At 46.3% G+C, this 12,972-nt stretch overlaps 1 protein-coding gene across 5 annotated transcripts in view; it reads right to left on the reverse strand.

Annotated features, from left to right (window-relative positions):
- The window catches only part of PDE8A (phosphodiesterase 8A), a 191,678-nt gene that overhangs the window by 23,282 nt on the left and 155,424 nt on the right, over positions 1-12,972 (reverse strand). For all 5 annotated transcript variants that reach the window (XR_013979215.1, XR_013979216.1, XM_080980348.1 and 2 more), the window contains exons 7-12: positions 10,026-10,104; positions 9,327-9,464; positions 4,767-4,855; positions 4,017-4,068; positions 3,483-3,525; positions 903-980 (exon numbers count right to left, since the gene is read on the reverse strand). Coding sequence is in view for 3 of the 5 variants with exons in the window: in XM_080980348.1 (XP_080836474.1) it covers positions 903-980; positions 3,483-3,525; positions 4,017-4,068; positions 4,767-4,855; positions 9,327-9,464; positions 10,026-10,104 (479 nt within the window). In the remaining 2 variants the exon portion in view is untranslated. The remainder of the gene's footprint in view (positions 1-902; positions 981-3,482; positions 3,526-4,016; positions 4,069-4,766; positions 4,856-9,326; positions 9,465-10,025; positions 10,105-12,972) is intronic.

Genomic DNA, 12,972 nt, shown 5'->3' on the forward strand with positions numbered 1-12,972 from the left:
TGCCAAATTCATAAAGCAATTAAAAATATTTTAAATATCTGAAGGATCATACTCTGCCCAGACCCTTCTCTCTTCCCAGGCACCTTTAAGGGGAATGTGGGAGAGGGCCTTCTCAGTGGCTCCTCCCAGATTTCGGAACTCCCTTCTCAGAGAGACCAGACTGGCTCCCTCCTTCTTGTCCTTCCACCAGGAGGTGGAAGACTGTTTTATTCTGGCAGGCTTTGGGGGAACTGACTGCTTTTAAGGAAAGGGCTCTTTACTGTATTTTCCCCCTTCTGCATGTTAACAGATATGGTCTTATGTTGTTTTCATTCCATAAACAGTTTAATCCCTTTAAAATATTTTTATAAGTTTTTTTTAAAGCTATGTCTGTTTTCTCTGTATTTGCTTCAATTTTTCTGAGCTGTCATGAATCCTGGTTTTGGGGTGGTTTGAGCATGGTGCTGGTAACGGCAAGGTTGCAGGTTCAATCCCTGTATGGGAAAGCTGTGTATTCCTGCATTGCAAGGGGTTGAACTAGATGACCCTCAGGGTCCCTTCGAACTCTACAATTCTATGATATAGTGGGATATAAACAAATAAAATGATATTAATACTAATAATGACAAATTGGACCTGTAATAAAAGCTTGCATTTGGTTCCACTTGCTCCATTCCATTTTGTGCCCCCTCTGTTGTATTTCTTCCTGCAAGCAGCTAGGAAGCAGACTGAATTGGGCTGTTGTTGGGGTTTCTCTTACTCAAAAGATCCCCTCCCCAGATGTTACTGTACTTCTGAAAACCTTGGGGTTCTCCCAAGCTTGTTGAGACTCCTCTTTTCTACAGGGGTGGTTCAGTTTTGGCTACATAAGCAACGGCACAATCCTCCCGCACATTGGAAACAGATGGACTCATGTAACATACCATCACTGCCCCGAGAAGTGGTCGATCTGACATCTAAAGAGCCTTTCCGCCTGTCTTTGTGCCTGCAGCTCTGGATATCTGTAGAGGCAAGAAATTGCTGCTGTGAAAAAGGACATCCCCATTTAGGAAGGTGAGAGAGCCTTCTCAGATGATAATAATAATAATAACATTTATACCCTCCCCATCCGGCAGGGTTTCCCCAGCCACTCTGGGCGGCTTCCAACAGAATATTAAAAATACATTAAAACATCAGTCATTAAAAACTTCTCTAAACAGGGCTGCCTTGGGAAGGAGTTCCAGAGCCTCAGAGCAGTTCAAAGCACAATTCAAAGTGTTGGTGCTGACCTTTAAAGCCCTAAACGGCCTCGGCCCGGTATACCTGAAGGAGCGTCTCCACCCCCGTTGTTCTGTCCTAGACAAGTAAGATAGTTGTTTATTTCCTTGGCATCTGCTGGGGAAGGCGTTCCACAGGGCAGGCGCCACTACCAAGAAGGCCCTCTGCCTGGTTCCCTGCAACCTCACTTCTCACAGGGAGGGAACCGCCAAAAGGCCCTCGGCGCTGGACCTCAGTGTCTGGGCTGAACAATGGGGGTGGAGATGCTCCTTCAGGTATACTGGACCCAGGCCGTTTAGGGCTTTAAAGGTCAGAACCAACACTCTGAATTGTACTCGGAAATGTACTGCTCTCAGGCTCTGGAACTCCTTGCCAAGGAAGAACTGCCTAGCCCCTACTTCAGACCATATTCTGGGATGCCTCAATGTTACTCCCAACAACAGTTAACAATAAATCAATAAATCCAATTGGTGACAATCAGCTGAACTTTGACAGGGAGCAAAATCTGCTGTTTTGTTCTACCTCAACGCTATAGCAAGTTGTGCCTTGTGGATTCCCAAACACCTGTGACCGTTGCAGAGGAACCCACGTAAACATGTCCTTGGGAGATTTCCATCCCAGCCACGACAACACTCAAGACTCCGTCCTTGACACATTTAAATCTAGATTTAGGAAGCTGTATCAGCTACTGCTCCTAAGGAGTAGGAAATGAAGTTGGAATCTCCTTCTCCTACAAGCCCACTAAAAAGTCAAGGTTGCCTTGATTCCTTGTCCGCTTTGAAACACAGCTGCCTGGTGCAGATAGTTGGCCTGTTATTTAGTCTCCTTCCCAGAGAACTGTTTCATTGCTCTGCAAATATTATGGATTGCCTAGTGTGGTGTACTCTGTGCTTCAGCCTGCCTAGCAGAGATGCTCAGTGCCCCCTTCACATGCGAAATACTAACCTCTGGGGAAGGACTTGCAATTCAGTGGCATCTCATCTGCTTTGCTTGCAGACAGTCCCAGGTTCAATCCCAAGCATTGCGCGGGGTTGGACTAGATGACTCTCAGGGTCCCTTCCAACTCTACAATTGTGTGATTCTAAGTAGGGCTTAGAAGTCTTTTAGAAGACATCTGAAGGCAGCCCTGTTTAGGGAAGCTTTTATTGTTTAATAGATTATTGTATTTTAGCCTGGCTTTTCACACAAGGTGTTTATTTTTAGGACCCACCTTATTCCTATTATTTCAAGTTATAATAATAACATAATTTATTATTTATATCCTGCCCATCTGGCTGGGTCTCCCCAGCCACTCTGGGCGGCTCCCAACAGAATATTAAAAACATGATAAAACATCAAACATTAAAAACTTCCCTAAGCAGGGCTGCCTTCAGATGTCTTCTAAAAGTCAGATAGTTGTTTATTTCCTTGACATCGGGTGGGAGAGCGTTCCACAGGGTGGGTGCCACTCCCGAGAAGGCCCTCTGCCTGGTTCCCTGCAACCTCGTTTCTTGCAGGGAGGGAACTGCCAGAAGGCCCTTGGAGCTGGACCTCTGAGTTGTTTTAAACTGTTTTTATATTTTGTTTTGATGTTGGAACATGCCCTGGGGCCTTGAGGTGATATTAGGTCAACGTCAACAACAACAACAACAACAACAACATGGTAGCACATGGCGTTCTAGAGTAGGTGTAGAACACCTCAGGCCTGGGAGCCAAATGTGGCCCCCAGAAGCCCCTATATGGCCCTTGGGAATCTCCCCAGGCCACGCCTCTCACCTCCACACCCGACTTAGCTGCTTTTGTGTATGCTGAAGTGTATGCAACTGTACACATCTGGGTCACATCTGTTGCTACATCTGCACGGTCCCCCCAATCCCCACAGTGGGCTGATAGGAGAAAGAAGGATCTCTCTGGTCAGACGTCTGAACTGATCACTTGTGGGATTTTTTGAAATTAGGTCTAGGGATGAAGGGTGCCAACCCCGACACTATACAACTGCTAAGCCCTTACTTGTTTCAACAAGCATTTGACCTATGTTGGTGTCCTTACCAGCGCTGTGCAAATGCCTTAGGAGTTTTAGATCAGACAGTGTACTTTCTTTCTGTTTTTAATCATTCCTCTTAACTGCCTCAAGTAAACGCATTTCTAAAATGAGTTTCGGGTTATGCCTTTTACTATGAAGGAAGGTCTTGGTGGGTGGCAATAGGCTGAGCTGTTGTTATTAAAATGCGAGAGATTTTCTCGTAACAAAACTTGCAGTGCCGTACCTGTCTGGGACTCAGCTTGGACACGTTCACAGACCCTTTCAGCCTGCAAGTAAAAAAAAAAAAAGAAATTAGCCAGAACAATAGGATCAACCTTTGGTGCAGGGGTTAGGAACCTCGAGCCTCTGGGCCAAATCTGGCCTGCCAAGGGTTCCCAGTTGGCTCATGGCTCCAGTTCAATCCTGTGAAGCAGACCCCTGCACCCAGCAGGACTGAACCCTTCGCTTATCAGCTGGTGAGAGGAGGGTTCAGTCCTAGAGGGTGCTGCTTCGCCTGTGGGGAACACACTGGAGACACAGACCCCCTCCCTCTGCCCCACAGATCACCTTTGACAGATGGGTGAGACTGCCCACCTCTAAGTCCCCAGCCATCATCATGAAATCAGAGGTGGGTGACTTTATACACCTGTCAAAGTTGGCCTGCAGGGATGGAGGAAGATAAAGAACTGGCCCACAGAGGGCCGAAACATTTCCTCGCCCTTCCTATCACGCATCCCCTCCCCGCTTCTAGTTAAGCTGGAAGACCTGTTCTGCTTACCTTACTGTTGTCATTGCATGGTCTACTAAGTGACACATAGTGTCTAATTTTTCTGTAAAAGAAAGACAAGCAACGGGACAAATTATATATTTTGGCTTCTTAGATTTTGATTCTCTTAAGATCTGATTATTTATTTATTTTTAAAAATACATTTTAGCCTAAAATGTCTATCCTAGTTTGGTGGGTTGTAGCAGAGGTGGCTAGCCTGTGTTAAGCCAGATGTTGTTGGCCTCCAACTCCTATTAGCCCCAGCTGGAGTGGTCAAGAGTCAGGGATGATGGGAGGTGGAGTCTATGAAGCACCTGGAGAATTCCAGGTGAGCCACCCCAGGTTACAGGAACACTGCAGGAGCAGGAGCCTTGGGGAAGGATCATAGCTCAGTAGCAAAGTATTTGCCTTGGCTACACAAGGTCCCAGGTTCAAGTCCTGGTTTTTCCAAGTAGGGATGGGAAAAGACTGAGACCCTGGAGAGTCGCTGCCCATCCAAGTAGACAAAACTGAGCCAGATGGACCAGTGGTCTGACTCTGCTTTTTGCATTGGGAGGTAGACGAGAAACCTGACCAGAGGAAGCCTCATTCTATTGTCTGAGCCTTCACCATGAGGACTACAAACTTTATTTTAAAAAATGGCTAAAGTCCTCAGGATTCCTGATCATGCACTTCATAGCAAGCCATTCCCCACAATTATGAGTAGTTCGTTTTCAGACGACAACGACAATACCAATATTCAGTTTTGATTTCGAGGCTTACCCTCCCTGTCCAATGACAGGTATGATCTTCACATTTTGTTGTATACTCTCTCCATTTTTCTTCTTAGTGTAGTAGGTTCCTTGCCATTCCTGCAGATGGGAATCAAGGTCAAGTAAAGATGACATTCGACTTAGGAGCTCAGATACAAATCCCCCCAGCTTTCTCTCTCTTTCTCATTAAAACTATTTTCACATAAGACTTCAGATTTGTGCCTTTAGGCCCCATCTGCACAATACATTTAAAGCAGCTTCATACCACTTTAAAAGAATCTGGGAAGCTGTAGGCTGTTAGAGGGGCTGAGAGATGTTAGTAGAGCCCTGTTCCCCTCATGGAGCTATGATTCCGAGTTTGCTGAGAAAGGGGTTTGATTGTTTATCAACTCAACATCCTTATCAAACCACAGTTCCCATGATTTTTGTGGGGAGGCCATGACTGTTTAAAGTGGTATGATACTGTTTTAAATGTACAGGGCACATGGGGCCTTTGATTATTATTTTTAATGCCTCTAAAAGGCAACTGTGCCTCCACCCCCATCGTTCAGCCCAGACACTGATGTCCAGCTCCAACGGCCTTCTGGTGGTTCCCTCACTGTGAGAAGCGAGGTTACAGGGAACCAGGTAGAGGGCCTTCTCGGTAGTGGCACCCTCCATGTGGAACGCCCTCCCATCAGATAAACAGCTATGTGATTTTTAAAAGACATCAGGGAAGTTTTTAGGATTTGATGTTGGGTTGTGCTTTTGCTATTTCTTTGCTGGGAGCTACCCAGAGTGCCTGGGGTAACCCAGTCAGATGGGCGGCGAGCAAATCAACCAACAAATAACTAGCTCCACAGTGAGCTGCTCTTATGGGATGGGATAATCTGTAACTTTCAGTTCCTCTCCGTTTTCCATTCTGAAGTTCAGTTCCCCACATGTCCATTCCAGTTTGTCAGGAGACAAGGGCTCTGAAGCAAGAGAGGAAGGAAGGTTTTTCTTGCCATAAAGGTAAAGGTAAAGGTAAAGGTAAAGGTAAAGGTAAAGGGACCCCTGACCATTAGGTCCAGTCGTGACCGACTCTGGGGTTGCGGTGCTCATCTCGCTTTATTGGCCGATGGAGCCGGCGTACAGCTTCCGGGTCATGTGGCCAGCATGACTAAGCCGCTTCTGGCAAACCAGATCAGCGCACGGAAACGCCGTTTACCTTCCCGCTGGAGCGGTACCTATTTATCTACTTGCACGTTGACATGCTTTCGAACTGCTAGGTTGGCAGGAGCAGGGACCAAGCAACGGGAGCTCACCCCGTCGTGGGGATTCGAACCGCTGACCTTCCACAGCGCCACCCGTGTCCTTTTCTTGCCTGCTGATATCAGACAAACCCACAGAGGCCTCCAGCCTGAGGATGTGGAACTGCCTTCCTCAGACTCAGAGGACTCCATTGCAGAAGGACCACCTGCAAGCCCAGTGGCTCCCCAGGGCTAGTAATTCAGCTGATGTGACTTCTTGTGTACTGGGCTCAGTCTCTTTTCCTTGCTGAAGCAACGTCAGAGTTATGTGTTGCTCTTCTAACACATCTTGAGCCCTGAACCCAGTCTGAGCTCTGCTGTACCTTGAATCTGCCGCAAACTTGCACAGAAGCCAGCCTGAATCTCTTATTGCCTCACCTCACACAGAAATTTCCTTTGTCTAAGACCCAGTCTGAGCCTCACAGCATGACGGGTGGCAGTGCATGAGGAAAGGGTTAGGGTTAGGGTTGTCTCCCTGCCTCTCCTAGCTAGTCCTTTCTTTAAAAAGAAAAGGAAGACTGCTAAAACACTAAGTGGCACGCTTAATTTGGCCCTAAATCTGAATCGTGGCCCCACAAAAAAAAGGTCCACATATATTTAAAGAAAGCTTGAGCTCCTCATTTTATGACCAAGGAGAGGTCGCTACCATGATCCGATCTGAGCTCGCCAAACAGCCATCCTCACCAATTTCGCGCGCAGATTTGCCAATTTCACCCCAGATAATCACATCTGAGCTTCGTGACCGGAGGCACAGGCAAAGCAGCTGCTGGTGGAAGGATTCCGTGGGCAACCCGCCACATCAAAAAAGTCATTTATCATGAGAGCCACAATCCTACTAAGCCTTCATCGACCTCTTTTGAGGGTTCTGGCCCCTTTATGTCCATAGAAGCACAATGGTCAGGGCGTATGGGTGCTATAGTCCCAACAAATATTTGGAGAGCCACAGTTGTGAATGTTCTTTTGCACTAGGCCAAGCCTCCCTCGTCCTTCGTTCGGGCCTTTAAAACTCAGCTTTTAGGCCTGCTTTAGCTTTCATGAGTTTTATTCTCTGCTTCCTCTACTTGGTTGGAGTTTTATTTCTCTCTCTGCTTGTTTACCTGTGACAGGGCCTTTTCAGTGGCAGTTCCCCATTTGTGGAACTGGTGATGTCTGCCTGCCTCCCTCATTATTGACTTTCAGGATAAATTTAAAAATACAGTCAAACCTCAGTTCCCAAACGTTTTGGAATGTTTCGACTCCTGAACGCCAAAAACCCGGAAGTAAATGTTTCAGTTTTCGAAAGTTTTTTGGAAGTCGAACGTCCAACGCAGCTTCCGCTTGAGGAAGCTCTTGCAACTGATCAGAAGCTGCACCTCAGTTGCTGAACGTTTTGGAAGCTGAACGGGCTTCTGGAACAGATTACGTTCAACAACCAAGGTTTGACTGTATTCTTGCTTGATATGGGCATTTGATACCTGAAAAACATTGTTCGTGGCACTTCTGAGATCACTTTTTAGAATGTTTAAAACTGTTTTTATTTTTTAAAAACCCTCTATTGTTGATGTGTTTGCCACTCTGCACCCTGGGAACTGCTGGGATATCTCCTTCTCCCCTCACAGAGCTACAGTTCCCAGCATTCCCTGGGAAGACGGATTGATTCTGAAAGCACTCTGGAAATGTTGCTTTGTGAGGAGAAAAAGGTGACCTGACAATTCTCAGCACCCTGAACGAACGACAGCTCCCAGGATTCTATGGGGTGGCGGCCATGACTGTTTAAAGTGGTTTGCTACTGCTTTAAAGGTATAACGCAGATGGGGCCTAACGTAAGCTGAACAAACAAACAAACAAACAAACAAACAAATAAATGAAGTTGCTTTAAGATCATGCTGCATTTTTTCCTTGTTGTAAAATTAGTTATTTTAACCTGAAAAGATAAATGTTCTTGTTTCTGGAGGCGGTGTATTAACAATGTAAACAAATAAAAAGAGTTGTAATCAAATGCAATTTCAGTTGGTGCAAAAAACACCTGCCATTTTAGCTCCACCCCCCCCACTTGACATATTTGAAAGTCCTCCTGGGAACGCTGTGGCACACGTTCACGGCCAGATGCAAACAGCAACGACAGCGTTTCCTTTCCAGATTGGGCTTTTGATGCAGGCACACCATGACTCATTTCTCTCTTCCTTCCACTCTTGCATGCATTAATGTCTGTAGGGCCTCTGATTCACTGCAGCATCTTCATCGAATGCAGCGTCAACGGCTTGGGACTTCTGAACGTGGCACCCACCGCCGCCCATTCATCTCACCTGACTCACACAGGGCAGCATGTAAGCTGTGACGTACGCATGTCTTTGAAGCGGCAACCCATCTGCCAGCCTTTTGTGCCCACACAGCAACGGCTTATCTTCCTCCTCCGTGGCTACTTAAACTTTGTTTGGTGTCCTAGGAGGGGCAAGGCTGTCTCTAAGGGAACGTGCCACATATCTATCGTTTCAGAGGATTCTGGCATGAATGATCTGTTCGCATGTTGGAAGGCGCAAGAGACACCGGTGCAATCGTTTGCACTTGGCTGAACCTGTTCTGGGTCAGCGGAGTCTGTAACCTGAAGCGTATGTAAACTGAAGCGTATGTAACCCGAGGTACCAGTTACCTGGCCTCGGGTGGCTTCTTAGGGCGCAATCTGCACTGTGCATTTACAGCAACAGTATACCACTTCAGTATACCTGAAGGAGTGTCTCCACCCCCATTGTCCAGCCCGGACACGAAGGTCCAGTTCCGAGGGCCTTCTGGCGGTTCCCTTCCTGCGAGAAGTGAGGTTACAGGGAACCAGGCAGAAGAGGGCCTTCTCGGTAGTGGCGCCTGCCCTGTGGAACGCCCTCCCATTAGATATCAAGGAAATAAGCAACTATCCTACTTTTAAAAGACATCTGAAGGCAGCCCTGTTTAGGGAAGTTTTTAATGTTTAATGCTGTATTGGGTTTTTAATATTTGATTAGGAGCCGCTCAGAGTGGCTGGGGAAACCCAGCCAGATGGGCAAGGTATAAATAATAAAGTATTATTATTATTATTATTATTACTTCAACAGGCATGTATGCTCATCCTATCTTATTTATTTATTTATTGCATTTGCATGTGATGCAGCTCAGTTTCCGTGGGGCCATTGCATTTTATGTTCCCAGCAGCCTTGCCAAATGGATGGGGCTGAGAGATCGTGACTTCCCAAAGGCCTCAGAATTAGCTCCATGACTGAGCAGCCCAGTCCTAAAACACCACCCCGTCAGGTTCACCGCTCAGGTGCCAAACCAAGGCATGCGCTTACCTTTTCTATCTTGATGCAAGAATTAATAGTGTCAAGGAAATCAGCTTTTTTTTCATTTGTAGGCACTTCTGTTAGTTCCTTTCCTATTAATTCGCCTTTCTGATAGCCCATCACGGTTTCAAACGCAGGGTTTACGTACTGCGAGATTTAAATAAAGGACTCCAGTCAAACCAAAAGGAAAGGCATGGTCGTCGGCCGGCAGATTTTAAACCTTGCTCTGCATTTCTAAAGCAGTACTTCCTCTATACAAGGCGGGCCATGCCAACCCAGCCTACTGCGCCTGGCGTCATATGCAATGTCAGGTCTACAGGGTGGGTACAGGCATGGCTTCAAAGGAACAATAAAAAAACAACCCCAAGGAAGGTCCATTAACTTAAATGGGTCTGATTAGCACTGGATACCAACCACTGTTCAGTAGCTTTGCAACTTATGCGCATTTAACTTGTGCACATTCAGTTTTATAACAAATTAAAAAGAGGTGGAAAGGGGCCAGGGGAAAATGGCATTGACAATCCCACCCACCACTGAACCCAATGGGTTTTGACTATACACTGTTTTGGCTTTAGGCTCAATCTCTGAAATGTAAACCCTGCATAAATGGTGAGTTTACCGTATTTACAATACAATAACATGGCTATAACACTGTGAACTGAGGCCTTGGAACAGCATTTGACACTTGTAAAAGTACCCAGAACAAACCTGTATTACATGGTCTTCACTTGTAATCTCAATGGCTTCTTGACTTTTCTCTAACGCTGTAAAGATTGAATTACAAGCCCTGCAAAGGAAAGAAAGGAGTGGGCTCATCAGATTCAAATTTCACGGCTTGCAATTTTGAGGGCTATAAATGACCAAAAACACCCACCACCACCTCGGAGCAATACATTCAAGAGAGATGATTCTGCTTTGAAGAACTGTAGTAGGAAGTTAGACGGGCCACTTGGCTTTTTGCCTAGCCCAGCAAAAAGAGAAAGTTGGCCTGTATAGAGGCTAACTTATTTATACAGAAAGAGTGTGTGTGTCATCAGTAAACTCACTGCATTTCAAACTACCAGAGAGCAGCAGGTCCTTGTCCCCAGGGGCTTACACTTTAAAATGTAACATCTGAGAGACAACAGGGAAAAGGAGAAGGAAACAGAGAGAGGGTAAAAGCTTGGTGAGAACATTTATATTTCAGCTCCACCATCCGTTCCCAAACTTTGCCCCTCACTGACCACTAGGAATCTGCTGAGGGTCTCGGCAGACCACGTCATGATCTTTTCCGCCTGCTGTAACAACCGTAACACGCTGTGCCAGCTGCTGTACGATTCCTAACTGAATCAAGATGGAACTTCTTAACTCTAGGCTCCCACTAACTTCGCTACGAATCCTGTCCTCCCAAGTGCCTTCTCCCCAACATCATTTCTGATCCATCCCGCTCGCCTTCCGAATGGACCTTGAGGTTCTAATATGGCAGGGCAGCAGATGCTGTGGCTGCTCCTGACATACCGTATTTTTCGCTCTATAAGACGCACCTTTCCCCTCCTAAAAAGTAAGGGGAAATGTGTGTGCGTCTTATGGAGCGAATGCAGGCTGCGCGGCTGTCCCAGAAGCCAGAAGAGCGAGAGGGATCACTGCACAGTGCTCCCTCTTGCTGTTCTAGCTTCTGGCTTAGCTCCTCTGTCTTTTCCCCCACCTCCCGGAAAAGCCCGCAAGAGCCGTGCTCCTTTTAAAGAGCCGCGGAGCGTGTGTGCGGCTCTTGGGGGCTTTTCCCCGAGGAGGGAGAAGAGCAGCCCATCATTCCCCTCTATAAACTAGGTGCGTCTTATGGTCAGGTGCGTCTTATGGAGTGAAAAACTTCACGAGACTTCCGGGGTGGCGCCATCGGTAATGGCGGACTCCCTCTGATCTGGAGGGACTAGCTCCACGGGAAACGGTCTTTTCCGCTACGGCGAAGCGGGGACCCTTTCAAAAATCACAGGCGGATGAAGCCTGTGACCATGGGACTCGGCAGGGACCTTTAGCGCCCCCCCAACCCGCAAAGTAACCCACTAACGGGCTCCGGAGCGAAGAGGGGAAAGTGGCGCGGTGCTGAGAGTCAACTGCTTCTTCCGTGGAGCGAAGCCGCACAGCCGTTGCCGGAGAGCGCTGCCTTTTTCCTGGGACAATTTGGCTTTTAAAACAATCACCCGTGAGTACTTAAATTTCGGACAATTGGATTCTAAATAAGGATTTGCGAGTAGAAAGGAAAATTGGACTTAAAAGTTTACTTCAATTTGGCACTGAAACGGGAAGGTCTAAACAGGAAGTCAGCCTTCCGTTTCTTTGTAGATAGATTAAAGCAAAGACATGGCAAACTAGAGCTCAGAAAATCGCTTGTAAAGGATTAACTTTCATCATTTAAGATTGTTGAACCCCCTTCGGAAGCAGGAGAAGAGGGGGGATTTTTTCCGGACTGTTTAAATCTGCAGAAGTGAGTGTAAAGCAAAGTAACTTTCCACTGTCCTGATCCTGGAGCGGGGTGTTAGGACTGACGTTTTTTTGAAGCTCATTGACCAGAGACAAACGTTTTTGACAGATAGCTAAAAGAAGAGAAACATAGTGATTCCATTGTCCCCTTCGCATTTTAAAGGAACAAATATTCACAAAATATCTGAAAAAGGAAACTTTGTTGTTAGATCTGTATTTAAAAGAAAAGAACAAATAGAAGTTTTTCCCCTAGAGGGAGCCTGTGAAACTGTAACCAATTCTGAATCGGGGAGCTTGCAGTTGTTACAGATTACGATCGTGGGAATAGACTTCTGACCTTGCAGGACAATGTATTCAGAAGCTCTGCTGTGTGCTCTCTGTAAAACAAGTGCCCTACTGGAACAGCTACATGAGAAGACGGACTTGATGGCTGATGCGATCAGAAATTTTGAACAGGCAGTGGGAAATTATATGGAGCCCACCCAGGAATTAAATCAGGAGTGTGCCCTGACAGAACAGATGAGGGAAGAGGATGTTACTGAATCTTGGGCGCCAGAGATGGAGGGAGCTGTGGCCCAGCAGGAACATGAGCTCTTGGATTTGACAAATGAACTTGGAAAAAGCCAGATTTGGAAAGATAAAGTTTGGTTTGGTTTGGAAATGGGGGGTTGGATAGACCCCCCTATGCAGGGATGCTTGGACTTTTCAAGTCTGGCAATGGGCCATGAGACGTTTGGGGTTGTGGGGGCTCTTAATTTTGGAGGGACTTTGAAACATGTTCTTAAATACCACATGGAGTTTAGTGTGGACTATGGAAAAGGGGCTGATTTGTCGAGAAGGGTCAAAAATATTGTTAAGCTGGAGTTCCCACGAGTGAAAGGAGCAGGAGACAAAGGAAAATACAGCTATAAATATGAAGAAGAGCCGCGGAAGGGACATGGAAGGGACTTAAGGGCCTCAGATATAAGATTACCAGGTTAATGCGCAAGATTGATGGGATAAAAAGGACTGACAAAACCCGGGACCAGGAGGAAGAGACGCTGGATGAAGATTGGATTGTTTTTTTGTTTTTTTTATTAGGATTGTTTTATAAAATTGATGAATGTTAGAAAAATGTTGGAACGAAATTATTTGGCTTTAGCAAAAATGTTTAAAGAATTATGTAAGAATATTATGGTTATGAGAAATTGGTAAAAAT

Source organism: Podarcis pityusensis (assembly GCF_964106645.2).
Source record: "Podarcis pityusensis genome assembly, chromosome: 14".
Classification (NCBI taxonomy): domain Eukaryota; kingdom Metazoa; phylum Chordata; class Lepidosauria; order Squamata; family Lacertidae; genus Podarcis; species Podarcis pityusensis.